Here is a 20,272-nt window from a genome sequence, read left to right on the forward strand (position 1 = left end):
TACCACAGAACTAAGAACTAGAGACTTTCCTTTAAATCTTAAAAGTGATTTCCAGATTACACCTGACTATTCTATAAACCAAAATACATTAAAAGATGACTTTATTGAGGATACAGAGACTATTTCACCCTTCAAGCACCTTACCTATATGTTTGAGGATCAGAAAAAGCAAAGATTGAGATTTGAACCTTTAAAACGGCGAGGCTTTAAGAACAAGAGAAATGGAGGCCCAACGCAGAGGACAAGAAGCCTATTACTGCTGCAAGTGGCTTCACAAGCAACAAAGAGAGACTTATCTGATGAAAGAGAAGCATTACTGTGGAAACCTGCTTGGCAGAAAAAAAAAGCCTAGAATAAGACTGAAAGGAGAAATCTAAATTTATATACTGTATATTGGATTTAAGGCATTTTAGAACTATGGATTGATTTAAGGATTAAGTTCTTGTGTAGAAATAAGAAAAATGGTTGATTATTAGAATATATATATTAAATAAAGTGAGAATGTATAGTTTGGATTAATAGGTTTATTTACATGAAAATTATTATATAATGGAATAATTGAATGTGATTCTAGTGAGATGATGTGCTTTGTTTGATAATATGGATATTAGTGGAAGAAGGAATAAATAAGATTTATGATGAAGTCAAAGAACTAGGATAAACTTGGAAGGGATACTTTAACTGATAATATGTGTATTTATAGTTAAATTTGATTATGGTTTTATAATTGCATAAAGCTTTAAAACAGGTTTAGGATTAATAGAAATTTAAATTAGAAATAGATTACTTTAAATATGTAAGCTATTTAAGGGAAACAGAGAGGGAATATTTGATGTATTGATTGAGCCACTCATATATATGTTTTGTTTTTGAATTTTTGATTGCCCCAACACCACGGTGTGTCTTGAGCACTTTGTATTAAGAACTAAAAAAACCAATAAAATTTGTTTTTTTTAAAAAAAGATATTGCTTCCCTTTGATTATGTCCTCCTCAATACCTCTTTAATCCACACATGTACTTTTCCTAAGACTGCCTCGCTACTGAATGTATTACTTCACTATACTTATTTTGTGTGACATTTCTCAAATATGTTAATTAAATACTGTATGTGTAATATCTACAAAGATGTTTCTGTAGTGACAATCATTTTGTCTTGATGTATAGGTTTTTGACCAATACCTCAATTTCATTACCTTGGAAGATGACATGTTTGTGTTATGCAATCAAAATAAGGAGCTTGTTTCATATCATGGTAAGTGATTCTTTTATTTAATGTAATGTGTGGTATTTACGTAAATCAATATTTGTTAGACTTTTTTTAGCCTACCCTTTAAACAACATTATTGAGGATGTAGTACAGTTAAGTCGTATAAGATCTTAACCCTGTAATTCTTTGCACGCATCCAACTTTCTATCACTGATACAGAACTATTAAACACTTAAGACCACATCATTAACTATGCATTTGCTATTAAGATGAAAATGGATCTTAATGAGACAAATTGTCTTTTTTTAAAAACCTGCACTCTTTTAGCTCCTGAAAGAATGTTCCAGAATCTTAGGAGTTTTGAATATTTCTTACAGAGAACAAAAGAAGGATGTTTGTTGGTTGGATCATCCTAAGAATTTGAAAAAAATAATCCTTTGAGATGGCTTATATACTTTCTTTCCTTTGGGATAGATGGAGGAGAAATAATGATAGTCAAACCTAGGTTAGGCAAGTGGGGGGGAACGGGTTGCCTGATCCAAATCAAGAAAATGAGAAAGAAAAATGTCGTGTTTATTAAATCTTCCACCTTCCATGCATCTATCTATCAGTAAGCTGGTTTATCTAGCCTTCACTTACCTGGTGCTCTCTACATTAATAGCATCAAGATAGTAAATATGTCTTTTTCATTATGCAAAGAAAAATAAGTAGTGCTTTTCAAGTTGTATGTGTTGCTTTTGTATGTGCTTATCTTTGAGTGTAGGATTTGTTACTTTATTTCTTTGCTAGAAATAAATCACACTATGATTTTGTTTCCTTCCTGATACTATAGCCATTAACAGACCAGACATAACAGATACAGAAATGGAGACCATTATGGATACAATTGTTGACAGCCTTTTCTGTTTCTTTGTTACACTTGGTAAGTGTAAACTTCTTTTTTCTTTGTTGTACTATTATTAGTAAAGATGATTACTTCTACTTCAATATACTATCTGGAGTAAATAATAAGAATACAGGATTTGTCATTTATTATGTGTATTTCCATATTCTTTTCTCTTTTTCCCATTAGTTGTGTTATAATGTTAAAGTTTATCCTATCCAGAGTAACATTTTCTCAAAAGATTCCTCATCAGCTTGAACCCTGAATTTAAACTTTTTTTTTTAATATTCATCATGTTTTCTATTTTCATGGAGGGAGATATGATATTGTAAGCATGAATGGATATTGTTCATTTGTATGAAATTTGAAATTATTTCTTTTTCATTGTTTTACAATTAATATACAGTTTTAGATCATGTCAGAATTTTTAAAATACATTCTGCATTGGAAGTTCTGAAATCCATATTAAGAGGGATTATATATAGTGAGGTTATAATTAGGTATTAAACAAGCTGCACTGGTCTCCAGTTTATTTTTGGACTCTATACTAATGTTAATTAGTTAATTATTTACTAATGTTAAATTCCAGAATGATTGAAAACAGAATATTTGAAGAACTTCCTTTTCCAGTATATACTGGACCATTGATTAAAATTAACTTTGGAAGCCCTTTTCTGTATTCTAATAAACTTTTGGGACTATCTTGGTAGCTTTGCCAGTGCTCGGAAAGTCTAATGTCATTCTAGAAGTTAGTAAAGGCCTTCTTTTTAGCAGAGCCTCCAGTACATAATCTTCTTATTCTTTTATCAATTTGCTGTTTTATTTTCTGAAAGGTGCTATAGACTTTTTCTGCTTTTTTAATATGTATGTATGTGTATATGTTTTATCAAAGTTGTGATCCACCTGTTTCTTTAATTAAAAAAAATGTACTGTGCAGCATTACAAACAATATGTCATCTACCTTAAATATATGCTAGACTTGATCAAAGGATATTTATTGAACATTATTTTTATAGGAGCAATTCCAATAATTAGATGCTCAAGAGGAACAGCAGCAGAAATGGTGGCAGTGGTGAGTTATGAAATATCACAACTGAATTAGGCATTGAAATAAACATTGTAGGTGTTTTAATAGAAAATGTAGAATGGATTTTATACAATAGTTAGTGTAGTTTCTGTAGCTTACAGAAACAAATTTCAATCCTCTTTCAAGGGCCCAATCAGACCTTTGATTTTGTTTGTACCAACTTTTGGACTAATATTAGTAGGTCTTATTTACTGACTGTACATATTGTTCTATTACAGTGTGGACAAATGCTAATATCATATAAGTATTAATAGACTATTTGTCTTACACTTTTTCACCTAATCTTAAGGTAGGTCAGTGGCATTTTTATTTGTATATTTGACTTGTATTGCAGAAGAGATTTGGCATTTGCTTGATAATAAATTCACATGGATGTATCAAGTCAAGCACATTTGAAGAATTTCCCAATTCATCTTATTCAATTAAATCTTAAACTTTCTAATGCTTTGATGTAAAATAAATAGTTTTAGGATTATATACTTTCCTCTCCAATCTCATCTGATACATTTGCAATCTGATTTTCTTCCATTTTCAGTTAATTGTTTTTAATTCTTCTATCAGACTTAGACATAGTTTAAAATTCTGGCTTGTTCAAATAGTAGAGATAACAACATATCTATTTTATTTCTTTCTGTTCAATCATTTCTGATTCTTGGAGAGTTTCTGAACAAATCTCTACAATTTTCTTGACAAGGTTTTTCAGAAGTGTTTGCCATTGCCTTCTTCCTTGGGCTGTGGGAGAGTAACTAATCAAAGGTCACCTTGCTGGCTTTGTGCCTAAAATGGGACTAGATCTCAAGGTCTCCTAGTTTCTAACCTGATGCTTTAACCAATACTCTAAACTGGCTCTCATATCTATTTTAACTTTCATCAAACAAACCAACTTTATATTCCTTCCTTTTACTTCTAACTATCTTGATCTTTAGTCCCTCCAAATAATGTCCTAGAACAGTGATAGCGAACCTATGGCACGCGTGCCAGAAGCGGCACTCGGCACTCTCTCTGTGGGCACATGCACCGTCATCCCAGCCCTGTTTCTTCCCATGGCCCCCTCACCAGCAGCCCACCCAGAGCAGAGTTGCCCCAGGCACGGCCCATGAAAAGCGTAGCCAAGGACATGGTAGTCGGGCAGCGGGGACAAGACTCCGCCCTTGCGCCCCATCGCACGCAGATGATGCTGTGGGGCACGGGTGGAGGGCATGGCCACCATGGCACTGCTAGGCTGCCTGGGTGATCTGTGGCGGGCTGTGGAGGTGGGTGGCCCAGCGGGCAGGGCAGAGCGGGGACGGGGGGGCGGTTTTTGGGCACACGGTCTCTAAAAGGTTCGCCATCATTGTCCTAGAACTAGGTTTCTGTTCATTTCTATTTTGTTCCTTCTCACAAAATTCTTCAAGGCCTCTTTTGTAAATCCATTATAGGAAAATTATCCAGGTTACTCTCTTGATTTCTTATCCATATATACCTTTTAATTATTAAGACATCAGCCACTTACTTTTGTCTGTCCAATTTAACTTCTTTTTCCATGTTATTCTAGTAGCCTGCCATTTTTAAATCCACTTTCGAATCAGTCTCAACCTTGTCGGTAAAATTGGTTCCTCTTTCATTTCAAACATTTTTAAACAGAGTCTGTCTAAAGAAGCAGACACTATTGGAATTAACTTCACAAATATCCTTCAGTATATTCAATATTAAAGTATTTTGTTCCATTCTGTATTAATAAATCAAATTTAAGTGCTTGTCTCCTTTAATTGTAATCTTAGTTCCTTCTGGCTCTCTCTAGTGTCCAAAATTTAAAGTTCTCATGTTTTTTTAAGAATTCAAAAAAGCATTTTTCTATGGGAAGGATTCTTATTAATATTCAAATTTTTCTGGACACTTTGTCCATTGTAACTTTCTGAAGTCAAAGTTTTGATCACTCTTTTGTTGTTTATTCAAAAAACATTATTTAGTCTGTAATCTTGTATTGAAAACTAATTTTGTTAAGGATTGAAGGAAACTTACCCAGTGCTGTCAAACTAGTCTATCCAAAGGTCCCTAATAGCTGGAAAGCTGTTAACAAGCAATTTCCAAAAGTTATTGGAAAAGGAAGTGCAAAACCAAAGACATAGACCATGGATTGAGCAAGATGGCTATTTTGCTCATCTCCCAGAGCTCTAAACCCACCGGGGACTGCTGTTGGAAGCACTTGTGAGCCATCTTTCTTATCCAGAGAGGAATTATGAAGAGCTGCTCTATGTGCCAGCTCTTCATTCCGCCACAGTTGTCAGCTCCACTTTTTGCAGAGCTGTCTTCAGTTCACCATTTTTTCACTGCAAGTCAGTCACAAAGAAAAAGTTCTGAAATGATACAGGATTGCTCTAGAGAAAACAATATTCTCAGTAGAGAGATCTGTTGTTAATGGTATCTAGAAGAAAAAGGAATGACATGAATGATTCTGGATATAACTTATTAATTATTGAGAAGTTCGTGAGCCGTCTTCCTAATCATTTTCTGCCTTTGTCCCAGTTTTGCAAAAATTCTACAAGTGCATTCCTCTTCCCCCTTCCCCCATATAGTGCCAACTTTATAGGTATTTGAAAATTGTATTTTGTTTCCACAGAAATTGGACAAGAAACTCCGAGAGAACCTTAGAGATGCCAGAAATAGCCTTTTCACTGGCGACACACTTGGGGCTGGGCAATTCAGGTAACATTTAATTAACCTTTTGACAATATTTAAAAAAACATTATTAGTACTTGGTAGAATTAAAATATGTCACTGCTTGTCCATAGCTTACTTGTAGTAAATAAAAGCAGTATTTTAAAAATGTTTCTTGAAGAAAATTGATAGTTTAAGAAGATTGTTTTGGACAGACTCTTGTTAGTTTTTAATGTACTTTTATACACAAACTTTTCATTTTAGTAAAAACTTCTGTATTCAATGGGGAAATGCTTCATATTCATTATAACTCTTACAGTATTGCAATATAGCTATAGTCATTAGAATTTTCTAAGTATGCAGATAGCAATAGAGACTCTAAGCAGATACTTTTTTATAGTTTTCAGAGACCTCTTTTAGTACTTGTTGACAGAAATATAGATTTGGCAACTCCTCTACACCATACTTGGACCTATCAAGCCTTAGTACATGATGTATTGGTAAGTACTATATGCATTTTTCTTTTCTTTTCTTTTTACTCCCACCTCCATAATACAAAAGTATAATGCAATGCATGCACCTCACCCACTGTTCTTATTTGACACTGATAACTTAAAAGTCAGTTTCTTCCCAAATAGTTGAGATCCCACGCGATATACACATCAGTAAATACCAGTTTTATTTTTGCTATATAGACTTAGGAATGTAAGTAATCCAAGATGTATTATATAGTTTTGCTACATATGGTTATTATTTACTTTGACACAATGGATTCCCCAAATTTTGGCTGAGCTTGGTCACCAGCCATTATTTCTAGTTAGTGAGATTCCATTTTCTCAGTTCCTACCCAATAATGAAGTATCTGTATCAATTGTCTGGCAAGAGGATTTTATCTAGGAAAAACTGTGTCTATGGAGGAATGTGCGGTCTGATGCCATGGGGAGTTGGGGAGGGGAATAATCTTCCCTAATTTGCTTTCAAAACTTCTGGAAATTTTATTCTTTCAGTGGCTTATAAGATTTACTGTACTAATCATCAGAATATAGCAGAATAATGGTATTGTGTGAGGACAATTACCACTGTTTCATATACAGTATATTGTTGGTATAGTAAAAGTTTACTTTCTGAACTTGGAAGGTATTGTGGAAAGTGTACTGAAAATAGAATTTAAGCATATAGAGTGTTCATATGTCAAAGCAATTGGAAAGGAGAGAAAACATGGTTGTATCTTTGATTAATAAAAGGAAATAGAAATTTAGAAGATGGGTTGTGTAGAAAGTCTAGAGAAAAGGTAAACTGGCTACAAGCCTTTCATTGTTTAAAATTGGTTTAATTACTTGAAATAAAACTACTGCCAGTCCCTACCAATGCCAATGATATTTCTTTAAAATGATGCTGTTCTGTCTGATACATTTTCCTATTATTAACCCATGATCTAAAATCCCGTCTCATAGATTGTTTGTGTCCTACCAAAATATAAAACATATTTCACTTAGTAATAAGAATTTACCTGTTTTTTAGATTTTTGTGAAGTATGTTCATAAGTAATGTTTGATCTTTACACATTAAGCTACACATTAAATATTAAAGTATCAATAATCACCACAAGATGGTGTAGGTGTTACATATTAATAAACTCAATGGAAAAGTAGTTTTTCAGAGTTATGAATGTGGTCCAATAAAAAAAATCTAAAATGTGCAATTTTATAGAAAGAATTATTCCAAGCAACTGGATTAAATTTAAATTTATAATTAAGAAAGATTACAAAGTCTCAGTATTTCATTATATTGATTACTTGACTTGTCAAAATAAATACGTATTTTGTAGTCTGTGTAATTGACTACATAGTGATACATAAAGAAATTTTTAACGTTAAATTCAATATAAATAGAAAGATTTTTGACATTTTTCCCATAGTATAGTCCACAATTCTTCTAAAGAAGGGATTATGTGCAATTTCCATGTAGAAGTATATGGTATTCTACCAGCTGTTATCATTTACAAGCCAACTCCATATATTTTGCAGCATTCATATAAGGTTTAGTAATTCTTAATGGAAAAATAGCCAGTAAGAATTAAAATTAGTATTTTAAATTTGTAGCTTCTATAGTGAATCATCTTCCAGGATTATTTATTTTTATGACCTTGCTACTAAGTATGAAAAAATGATCAAACTGATTGTCATTTACAGCACTTGTATAATATGAATTACCAGTTTTAGCAATCAACATTGGTGTAATAACATACCAATGGAAAAAAACCTTTGTTCTAGACAATAACAGAAAGCCAGAAATAATAAGTAATTTTCAGAATTTCAAATTTTACTAGCAATATGAGTAATTAGTAACTCAAAACTACTAATTTTGAGAGTGTGTTGTGACATATTTAAACAGAAAAAATACATGTTTTTATTTGTATATAATATATACAGAGAAATTTAAAAGAACAATTCATATGTTACCTTTAATTGAAAGGCTCTCTTATTGTATTTACAGTTGTAAAACATAACATCAATTTGGTGTTTTTACTAATTCATTTTTAATTTAAAATGATTTATTCAGATATTAAGTAACAGGCAATAATATCTAATTGAACTAATCTTTTCTAGGATTTTCATTTGAACAGAGTTGTTTTGGAAGAAGCTTCAGGAATGGAAAATTCTCAAGCAGGTGCTAGACCAAAGAAAAAAAATAAAAAAACATATGATTTAACTGCAGCTGATAAATTTTGGCAAAAACATAAAGGAAGGTAAGTTGAATATTTTATATCATCAGTTCACTATTTATGCTTCAATTTATATTACTGTAAATTAAACAAAGTGTAAAATGTAGTATGAAGAAAGCAGCAAGTAATTTTTTTTTAATGTATGTTTAAAGTACAGAGTATGAGTTAAAAACAGTTTACACAATATTTATTTAGCCCTTTTCCAGAGGTAGCAGAATCTGTCCAGCAGGAGTTAGAATCCTACAGAACTCAAGAGGATGAAGTCAAGCGGCTTAAAAGTATAATGGTAAGATTTATTGATACAACAAAATACTCTTTGGACTTTATAGAGTTATTTAAATATGTTGATACTTGTAAAATACGCTGGAAGTAGACTGATGGTTAATTTAGAATTCTAAAATTAAAAAAAGCTTTTTAAATCAATTCCACAACCTTGTATACAGTTTCACAATCTATATTGTATATGTTTAGGTCAAAAAAATTGTTGTCATCAATTACAAATGGATTACAAGTAGATATGGTATGAGAGCTAGGAATGTTCTTTACTCTTCTACTGGAGCAAAATGGAATCTTTGCACCTTCTAAGAGGAAAAACTAGAGATAACAAATTACTACAGAAAAAGAATAGAGGAAGAAAAGCATGAAGTTCATATTTATTTATATCTCTATTTGCCAGCATTGCCTGCTTCTGTATATTTAAAATAATAGGCTAGAATAAGGTAATGTTTATTTACACGGGTAGTAATTTAAAACAGGTAACATAAAGCTTTCAGCTAAACTGTCTGCCAGGGTAACACAATCACATTTTACACCTAAAGCCCTTTTGAAGGCAATCTTCCACATAGATCAGGGGTGTCAAACTTGCCGCGTCACGTGACATATCGCGACTTTTTTCCCCTTGCCAGAGCTGGGGTGGGCACGGCTTCTGTGTGATGCATCCGGCCCGTAGGCCGACAGTTTGACACCCTTGACATAGATGAAAAGAGAGACCTGATTCCAGAGTTTAAAATAATATAGTCTAAGACTGAAAAATGTTACTTTGCTTCTTTCTTTTGAATCTTGCCAAATTTTGAACCTTAATCCTTGATTTTTCCCCCATTCCATATAAATCTGTTAATTGTTCTTTGCCAGAACTGCAGATTTTTGTCTGAAATTGCAATCAATGACATTTGAAATAGAAAATAGATCTTGGGTAGTATATCCTAACCAGGAAAATGTTCTATCTTTTAATTTGTTGTTGTTAATTGCAATGTCGTGTCCGACCCATCACGACCCCATGGACAACGTTCCTCCATGTCTTTTAATAGCTTGTTTCATTTCTTTCCATAATTGTTTTGAAATAGATTTTTATTACATCATGTAACGTGATATTTCACTGAATCTCTTGTTATATCTATTTCTTCACAAAATCCTCTTCATTAAAATTCCTTGTTATTTTCTTAGTTTTCATTAATTTTATATCCAGAAAGGTAGGCAAAGTCTTTAATTACTCCATTGGAGATTTGTAGTTGCATAATTGTTAATGCTGTACTATCTGTATAGCAATAGCACTTAGACTTCAATACCGCCCCATAGTGCTTTATAGCACTCTGGGCAGCTTACAATGCTAGCATATTGCCCCCAACTGTCCGGGTCCTCATTTTACTGGCCGGTTGAAAAGTATCCTTTTTGTGCTAGTTAAGTTAAATCAATTTACATTAAATAAGGTTAATTTTTCCTCATTTTGATTGCAGTTTGATTTCAGTTTAATGCTGCTGCTATTGTTTGTTTGTTTGTTTGTTTGTTTGTTTGTTTGTTTGTTTGTTGAATTAATGTGGCCACCTAACTTACTTACATGTGAATCTGGGCAGTGTCCACAATTAAAAGACAGATTAACAATCACAAAATTCAAGCATTAAAACCAATTAAAAACAGTTAAAAATTACAATGACAAAAAGATTGGTGGGGAATGCTATCTAAACTTATACACAGTGCAACCATTTAATGAGCTCAATGGCACATCCAAGTTTTGAGCGCCTTCCTGGAAGGCCAGCAGAGTTGGGGCCAATCTAAGCTATATTTTGTTTCCCCTTTACTGTATCTCCAGTTTCCTTCCCTGTTACACAAAGTTCATTATCTGTTGTACCCTGAATAGTTTGTTTGTTTGTTTCATTTGTATTCCGCATTTATTATTTCACAATAAACTCAAGGGGGTGAATATAACCAACTCAAGGTGGTGAACATAACCAATAGTCGTATAAAGAGGAAATCTCTGTGGTTGTCGTGATGGTTATTCTTTTTGTTCCCAGATAACTTCCAATGGAAATAGGATTCTCCATCTCTATCTACAGTAGTGGCCAAAATTGTGGAAACCCTTTTGGAAAAGTGTACATTTGAGGTTTGATGGCTAATAATACCACTTTGTTTTGGAGTAGTACCATAAAATTATATATCAATGGAAAGATAATTTAATCAAGAATGTAATGCAATAACTTTTATGAAGGATTTGCTATTAGAATAGCAGTTATAAAGAAGAAAAGTGAAACACATAGAAAAAATGAGATATACAGAAATTATCACCATAGAAAAAATGAGATATACAAAAATTATCACCATGTCAGTTAATACATAGTTGGGTAACCTTTAGCATGAATTATGGCCTTACAACGTCTTCCCATGGAGTGAACCAAGTCCTTTAGTTCTGCAGCTGTTATAATGTGAAACCAAGATTGAATGATTGCTTCTATTAACTGGGTTTTATTGCTGGGTTGCTTCTGACTAACAAGTTTCTTTATTCGGCTCCATAGATTTTCAATTGGGTTAAGGTCTGGACTATTCCCAGGCCATTCCAGCAGTGGAATATGATTATCTTGAAACCACTTTTTGCACACATCAGCAACATGACATGGAGCTGAATCCTGTTGAAATATAAATGCTTTATTGTCTTGGAAAAGATCATGTGCGGAAGGCTTCAGTTTGGGCTCAAGTATTTCATTAATGTATTTCTGGCCATTTATATTCCCATTTATCAGACAAATTCTGCCCACACCTTTTGATGTCATACAACCCCAGATCATAACACTGACTGGGTGTTTCACTCTACATGTAATGCAATCAGGATGCAAATCTTCTCCAATTCTTCTCCTTATGTATTTTATGGCATCACTACCATTACTTTAATTTTATTACGTTTTACAAGCTCACTAAATGAAAGAACACAAAAAAACCCAACCAACTTGATAGCGATCACATAACACACTGACAAATATCCTCCTCTCAGCTTCAATACATGACATCAATAACTGAATCCTACTGTGATCTGATTGGCTCATTGCCAAAACAAGATGACACCTGATTGGCTCTCTAAACACTCATGCTCATTGGCTACAATCAGATGAAGGAAAGCTACCTGATATCAACCTAAGCAAGTTATGCTTCCTTTTTCTGGTTATTTGGCTATAACCGTTCATAGAATACAGTCCATATAATTGAACAAACTTTGTTGCATTACATTCTTGATTAAATTATCTTTCCATTGATATATAATTTTATGGTACTACTCCAAATAAAAAGTGGTGTCATTAGCCATCAAACCTCAAATGTACACTTTTCCCAAAAGGTTTCCACAATTTTTGGCCACTACTGTAATCTTTAAATCCTTCTGCCACAGAAAAGACAAAAGTGGGGAGTGAAATTGGCAGCATCAATGGTTACGTAGTTGGCTTTGAGAAATCATGTCTGTGTGAGTGTCAGAGGGTAAACAATGACCTGGGGAGACCAAAACTTGTCTGGCTGCACTTTCTTAGCTTAACTTGTGGCTCAAATCGCCAGGAGTTAATAAAAATTCCAAAAACTTCAGAATGGAGCAGAATAGCTCTGTTTGCATGCCACCATTGCTCTGCCTCTCATGGTATGCAAATATCATGTAACATTTATTTCTCATTGTATGTCTAAAAAGATTAATCAGAGAAACATTTTTTCTAATAAGCTGCAAGTCAGGCCTACAAATAAATTGCATGCATATAATCAATAAGACTTCATCATGATCTTTCTGAATTGCTTTAATTGTCTCTTCAAAGTTATGTCAAACGAGAATTCCATTCTGTGTAAATTAAATACCCTATTTAGTTTTTAAGTATACACATATGAATAAAAATAAATAAAAATACATTTTTTCTTCTTAGGGGTTGGAAGGTGAAGATGAAGGAGCAATAAGTATGTTGTCTGATAATACAGCTAAACTAACTTCAGCTGTTAGGTAAGTATGAAACACTTTTAATGGGCAAGAAGTTCTCCATGTAATCAGCTTCCTTCCTTATTCTGATGTTAGACTAGATTTCATACTAAGTGCACTGCTATTCTTTAAATATCTCAAAAAATATTAAAGTACTGTAGTATAATAATGTACAACAATATGTTCCAAATCTACATTTTGGTAAAAATTTGAACTTTTAGCTATTGAAAACAATGTTATGAGTTATTATGTGTTGCAAAATTAATTTTAGTTCCTCTAGTGTAACCTCATTTGATTTAATGGATATACCAAGTTATTAAGAAGAAGGATTTGAATCTATTTTAGGGCCACTAGCCAGAAACATGATGAGATAGAATAGCTAATTTACAGCAAAACTGGCCAGATGTGTTTTCTGCAAACCCATACTGGTTAAAGAAGATGGTTTCAAAGCCAGATGTGTTATCTGCAAAATCATACTGGTAAAAGAAGGTGTCAAAGTCTTAATGGCTCGTCTCCTAAGCAATTGTAGGTCAGAGATTTCAGGACATAAAGAGAAAGATTTGGAAAGTATATGATCCAGATTCATATTTTCTTCATATGCAATGCATTCTATGGCTAATGAATAAGGACAAAACAAGATTTAATTATTATTTAACTCAGAAGACTTTTAATAATTTCCTGAGGCCCAGTTCTGAGATGTACCTTCACAGATTCTCTGTTCCCTGCTTTTATTTGTATGTTTGTAGTATTTGAAATTGATTCCCAAATTGCCTGTTTGTATATATAACACTAATTATGTAATTAAAATAGAATAAACAGAGAAATTAATGTGAATGAAATCTTTTTCAGCTCTCTTCCAGAGCTTCTAGAAAAGAAAAGACTCATAGATCTTCATACAAATGTAGCAACAGCCGTTCTGGAACATATAAAGGTATAAAACATTGCCATTTTAAAGTTTTATCAGATTTAAAGTTAATCAGTCCTTTTAATTGAGTATAGTGAAAGGAATGCTCAGCCATATGTTTTATTACTTTCAAAAATAATATACAACAAAAACAGAGAGATAACTATGTACTATGAAATTTGATTCCAAGTTTTAGCTGTGACTGAATCAGCGCAGAGGAAATTGAGAGGACAGAGTTGTTTTGGCAAGACAGTATGCAGCGGTAGTTATAATGAACAATTGGTTGCATTATGTTTCTCTTATATGTATTGGTTTGAACATAATTGGCACTCTGCAAGATAGCTTACATTCATCAGATAATAAAAGGCTTTGATATTCAGCCATTACTAATTTTCACCGTTTAGTTTTCTTGAGTCTTCTCTCCCCAATCTATTTTACAAAATTAGGCTACCATTTAGAACAATATTGATTTAAACTTTATTATCATTTTGGAGCATTTATAGAGCAGAAAAGGGAAATTTTAAAAAATATCAATAGAAATAAAATTACGTTCTGTTATGTGCTTAGTAAAATAACCCCAATTCCTAGTTACTCAAACTTTAATCTGCTCATCATGGTTTGTGAACTTTTGACAATTCTTTGAGTCCCAAGAGTTCCTGTGGGACTTAGACACTTTTTTCTTTCTCTGGATAAAGCAATCATTTAAAAATGAAAGAGTCTCAGAGGGATACGTTAGTATTATGCTGAAGAGTAGTTGACATGTTTTAAAGCAGGGGTTCTCAACCTCCCAGGCTGCGCACTGCCATCAGTCCGCGGCCCACTGGGAATCAGTCCGCACAAGCAAGTGAAGTCCCATTCATATGTGCACAGGATCCAACCAGTATACAAAACCATGCCCCCCCAGTCTGTGGAAAAAACGCACAGCCGTTAGCGCACAAAAGGTTGGGGGCCGCTAGTTTAAAGTACAGCCAATATGTATATGAAATTCTAGCCTCCATGCTTGAAGAATCTGATTACAAAATAAATTACAAAATATTGTCTGTGTTGTCCATGCCAAAAGAAGAAATAAATCCCCTTCATCATTCACAAGAATGCCATAATGGGTTAGATAAGTAGTATTTTAGATTCTGTGCAAATACAGTTACTCTCAAAACAAAATGTTCTTTGCAATCGAAGTATCCTTGTCATGTGAAATTGGGTGGCTGTGTTTTATAATTGCATTTATTATTAAGCCAAATAAAATAGCTGGTTTTAAACAACCATAGTGCGGGGTTTTTTATTATTTATAAAATGATTTAGTATAATTCATCTCATCATAACAGTTTAGCTTGCCTGGATTTTTCATTTCATTCTCAGAAAACAAACTTCTTTTTTAGTGGCCCTATATTTTTACCATTGTTTAAAATGAATGGAAACTTTCATCTATTCCAGAGGCTTTATACTCAAGCTGCTGTTCTGCCAGACTGAATTCTCATTTTTGTCTGTTTGGGGTTGTTGTTGTTTTTAAAAATAAACTTAGGCAGAATTCCAGACTACTATCTCATGCTGCTGCAAAAAAAGCAATTCATAAAAAAAAACATTAAACAATCCAGTCTTCTTTCTTCCATGACCATTCTGAGTATAATCTTTTGAGAATACCCTCTTATTGAATAAGAATTGAATTTTGGAAATTGATAATCAAACCAACAATCTAATTAATATAATTAAAAATAGTACTGTATTATGGATTGCTTTCTTTAATGAGTTTGAATGAATTTTTTTATAGCCAAAGCCCAGAGATGAAAGGTACAACTGAAATTTTAATGAGTTTAATGTGATGATAATGAGTTTAAAATATTTGCCTATTATTAAGAGTATTTCCCCCCTGCACTTAATAAGTATAATCATTTTTTCTACTTTTTGTGCATAAAATATTTTTCACAATTGTCTTAGATAACTGAAGCTTAATTCACTGACAGTCTGTTTCCATAGAAAGTAATGTTGAAAATAAAGTTTATTTTGTCTTCAGCATTTTACATTGGATCTCTGTCAAAATCCAAGGCAGGATGTGGTTTGGAAATACTTCCATAGTCTTTTTCTCCCAAGGCATAGAAATCAGATGGCCTTACTGAATTAGTATCTTTCACTGCAGAGGTGGAATAAATTATTAGCATGCTTCCTTTCTGCTTCGGGAAGTTTCTTAGAGAAAAATAAGAGGAGAGAAAAGCTAGCTAACTTTTACGTAAGTTTTCATCAATTGAAGTCTAAATGGGGGGAAATATAATTTTCTAGGATCCTTAATTATCTCATGTCTCCATTATTTGCACTACAGTAAGAGGTAGTAAATTATTTTTAATTTTTTAGCATTAATTTTGTAAACTTTTTATTTTGGAATACATTGTCTGCCCTTAAATCTGTATTTAAGGAAGTTCTTGCTCATATACATGCACGTATATATGGAAGGACGTGTTAGTGAATATTCACACATCTGCATATGGACAGAGATGTGCTATCCCCTTTATGGCCTTTTACCCATGGAAGACTGCTTGATCCAGTGAAGTCTTCTAGAGTGGAAAATAATTCTTGCAGAAAACATAAAATAAGTGAATATTGCCCTCCTCCCATTTCTATTTATAGAAGCCTCCCATCATAAAATCTAGACCTTACCATTTATGGAGGTAAAGAATTGAGTACTATCCATTCCATATATCTTTGAGTTCAGAGTCATTTAATAAAGCTTTATGGAAATGTAATTACAGTGTAATTTATCAAGACCAAAATAGCTGATACGCTAATTCATATTTTCTAAAATGAATCTTAAATTATACTTTTGTAGTAGTTCACTTTATGGCTTATTTTCAGATTCTCTTTCAGATTATTGTTGAAGGCATAGCAAAAGGAACTCTGAGATTAATCACCTTTCAGAAATTCTGGCAGTTTTTTGGCATATTTCAGTGTTTAGCAAGAAGCTGGAAAGAAACATCATTATTTCCCAAGATGGGATTACCAAATATTTATTGGAAAAGCTTAGAAGAAGAGAGACCTTGTTTTAAGTTATTATTTAACCTAGTAAGATTTTGGCAACTCAGAAATATAATCAGAATTTAATAGATGCAAGGAAAATATCTGCTTTTATTGGAAGCATTTATATACTACTATTTGGGACATCTTTATTCATTTTTCTTTTCATTGGTTTTAGTGTGACTTAAACATCAGAAAAAGAGCAATTGTAGTTTCAGAGGGTTTCTTTTTTTTCTCCTCTGTGGGTCTCTGGTTTTTGTTGAATATTTTCATGGTTTAATGGTAATTTCCTGTAACAATAATGCAAAGTATTGCCTTTATTTTGCAAGTTACATTTTATGAAGTTAAATTTAAGAAATAGAAAATATTGTTAGACTTCTACATTTATCATTTACCAATATCATGTAAAAGATACTAAATTATTATAGACTATTTTATAGAAAGCTCTAATATTATTTATTGCATTCAAAATTAAAAATGCCTTAAGTATGAACCTCTCCTTCTCACTAAACCATTGATTTGAGATGTATAATATTGTTTTACCAGACCCATTGAATGGATTCATTTGCAATTGGTCTGAAATGATTGCACAACAATTAGTACTTTGCCATATATTCTGCCCATTAACTTTGTTTTGTTTGGGTGGCTAAATTGAGCTTCTACTTACTTACTCACTTACTTATTTATTTGTATCCTGCCTTTATTATTTGTATAAATAACAACATGGCAAATATATGAAAATGCCTTCTATTTTTCCCACAATGACAAGCTTGTGAGCTGAGTTGAGCTGAGAGAAAACGATTGCCCCAAGGTTATCCAGCTGGCTTTCATAGATAAGGTGGGATTAGAACTCACAGTCTCCTGCTTTCTACAACCCTGGTGCCTTAACCACCAGACCTAATTGGAAGTAGTTTTAAGTTTATTTTCAGATGATTTGGCTGTTTGATATAGAGTTAGACCATTTCTGGATAGGCAAAGAGTTATCCTTTGCTTAAAATCTTGTTTTTTTAACCTAATAATTTAATCAGTAAATAATATTATTAAATAATTTTAAAGTATATAATAAAATAGTAAGGAAAGATTTTGTGCTACAGCTGTTTTTAAGGCAAGGGATATATAGCAGCTGAATCTGATGAACCCCTAGATCAGGCATGTCAAACTTGCGATGTCATGTGATGTCGCGTGACGTATCGCAACTTTTTCCCCATTGCCAGCAATGGGGTGGGCGCGGTTTCAGCGTGACGCATCCGGCTCACGGGCCAGCAGTTTGACATGCCTGCCCTTGATGAACAATCTGTAAATCCTTTTGAGTTTGAGTTATGATGGAAGAAAACTATAATACAGTTTATCTATTCTATGTACTCTCTGTATTCTATGAAAATGCATATTATTTATATGTATATGTATTATATGTATTTACTGTACATATGTATTCATATGTATAAAAATATATGTTATATATATTATTAGAATACATTTATTTTATGAACCTTACTACTTATTCAAAGAAACTATGTGATTGTTCTTAGTTTTTTACTATGGAAAAATATATTTAAAAAGTATGGAAACATTTCTTACTTTCTAATAGAAATGGGTGTGTGGCTATGTGTGTATACAAAAACACTTTCCAATGGCAACTTCATTTCATTCAGACTCGGAAACTAGACGTATATTTTGAATATGAAGAAAAAATTATGAGCAAGTCCACATTGGATAAATCGCTTTTGGATATGATTTCTGATCCTGATGGTAAGTGTATAATTTGAATTTATTGCAAAGTTTGTTTCTGTTAATGTTCTGAAGATGAATTAATTAATTTGCTTGTATAGCAACAAGAATCTCTACCTAAAAACTACTGTCACTGGTGAAATAGCAAAGCTAGAAGAACCAAAGGTCTGTTATATTATATAAAGTAGAATAAAGTCACAATTCAGTGTGAAAGCTTGCAAAGTGTAAATGTTATAGACTGCTGTTTGTAACCTATGCATTTCCAATCTTAACTGTTACATTCAAAAATCTTCTGATTAATAATTTCTAGCTATCCCTGTGAACAGAGGAATCTCATTAATTTTGTATTAGATCGTAGACGACTCAGTTTGGTGCTAAAAGTCAGCATTTAAAACTTGTAGAAATCGTTTGTTTTAAGAGCTGTAATAATTTGGGGGGTAGTGATCTGTTGCTTTCTAGCAAACCAGGTTTGTGTATTGATCAAAAGTACAATCAGTTATATTCTCAATAGAAATAACTGATGCCAATAGTCATGCCACTACATATCCCTGGTGACCCAGGTTTTTCTCATTGTTTTTCCTGTTACCCTTTTTGCTATATGAATAGGCTTTACTCAATTGGTGTTACTATACACATACACATAAAGAGAGAGAGAGAGAGAGAGTTTATTGTTTATATTTATTTATTGTTTATATTTATATCCCGCCCTTCTCCTTGCGGACTCAGGGCGGCTAACAACCAGATAAAAATGCAAATCCCAAAACTACAGATTAAAACATAATTAAAAACAAATATTAATAATTGGTCTGATTAATTTAAAATTACTTTAAAACCCCCATTAAAAATTTCCCCTAGGCCAGTCCTGCAAGCTGGANAACCCCCATTAAAAATTTTCCCCTAGGCCAGTCCTGCAAGCTGGAATAACCATGTCTTAAGGGCGCGGCGGAAGGAAGGGAGATCAGGGATCACCCTGATCTCTGGGGGTAGTTCATTCCAGAGGGTGGGAGCTCCCACAGAGAAGGCCCTCCCCCTTGGGGTCACCAGCCGGCACTGTCTGGCCGACGGCACCCTGAGAAGACCCACTCTGTGGGAGCGTACAGGCCGATGGGAGGTAATTTGCGGCAGGAGGCGGTCTCGAAGATATCCAGGTCCGATGCCATGGAGCGCTTTAAAGATGATGGTCAGCACCTTGAAGCGCACCCGGAAGGCCACCGGCAGCCAATGCAGCTCGCGCAGCAGCGGTGTTACATGGGAGCGACGAGTCCCTCCCAACACCGCCCGCGTGGCCGCATTTTGGACTAGCTGGAGTCTCCGGGTGCTCCTCAAGGGGAGCCCCATGTAGAGAGCGTTGCAGTAGTCCAGGCGGGAGGTGACCAGGGCATGAGTGACTGTGCGCAAGGCGTCCCGGTCCAGAAAAGGTCGCAACTGGTGTATCAGGCGTACCTGATAGAACGCCCCCCTGGTCACGGCCGACAAATGGTCATCCAGTGTCAGCCGTGGATCCAGGAGGACACCCAGATTGCGTACCCTATCCGAGGGGGCCAAGGTTTCGCCCCCTATAGTCAGCGATGGAATCAGCTGACTATGCCGAGGCGCCGGTAGCCACAGCCACTTGGTCTTGGAAGGGTTGAGCCTGAGTCTGTTTCTCCCCATCCAGACCCTCACGGCCTCCAGACACCGGGTCATCGCGTCAAGGGCATCGTTGGGGTGGCCCGGGGTGGATATGTACAGCTGAGTATCGTCAGCGTACTGATGGAAATCCACCCCAAAGCCACGGATGATCTCCCCCAGCGGCTTCACATAAATATTGAACAGGAGTGGAGAGAGGACCGACCCTTGTGGCACCCCACAAGTTAGGGGCCTTGGGGTCGACCTCTGTCCCCCTGC

At 34.1% G+C, this 20,272-nt stretch overlaps 1 protein-coding gene across 2 annotated transcripts in view; it reads left to right on the forward strand.

Annotated features, from left to right (window-relative positions):
- The window catches only part of SCFD1 (sec1 family domain containing 1), a 45,965-nt gene that overhangs the window by 10,262 nt on the left and 15,431 nt on the right, over window positions 1-20,272 (forward strand). For both annotated transcript variants that reach the window (XM_015816139.1, XM_015816141.1), the window contains 10 exons: window positions 1,166-1,253; window positions 2,041-2,130; window positions 3,108-3,163; window positions 5,778-5,863; window positions 6,216-6,315; window positions 8,425-8,564; window positions 8,736-8,826; window positions 12,704-12,777; window positions 13,603-13,684; window positions 18,310-18,406. In XM_015816139.1, the coding sequence (XP_015671625.1) occupies window positions 1,166-1,253; window positions 2,041-2,130; window positions 3,108-3,163; window positions 5,778-5,863; window positions 6,216-6,315; window positions 8,425-8,564; window positions 8,736-8,826; window positions 12,704-12,777; window positions 13,603-13,684; window positions 18,310-18,406 (904 nt within the window). The remainder of the gene's footprint in view (window positions 1-1,165; window positions 1,254-2,040; window positions 2,131-3,107; window positions 3,164-5,777; window positions 5,864-6,215; window positions 6,316-8,424; window positions 8,565-8,735; window positions 8,827-12,703; window positions 12,778-13,602; window positions 13,685-18,309; window positions 18,407-20,272) is intronic.

This window comes from Protobothrops mucrosquamatus, unplaced genomic scaffold (assembly GCF_001527695.2).
Source record: "Protobothrops mucrosquamatus isolate PMUCROS unplaced genomic scaffold, P.Mucros_1.0 scaffold403, whole genome shotgun sequence".
Taxonomy (NCBI): Eukaryota; Metazoa; Chordata; class Lepidosauria; order Squamata; family Viperidae; genus Protobothrops; species Protobothrops mucrosquamatus.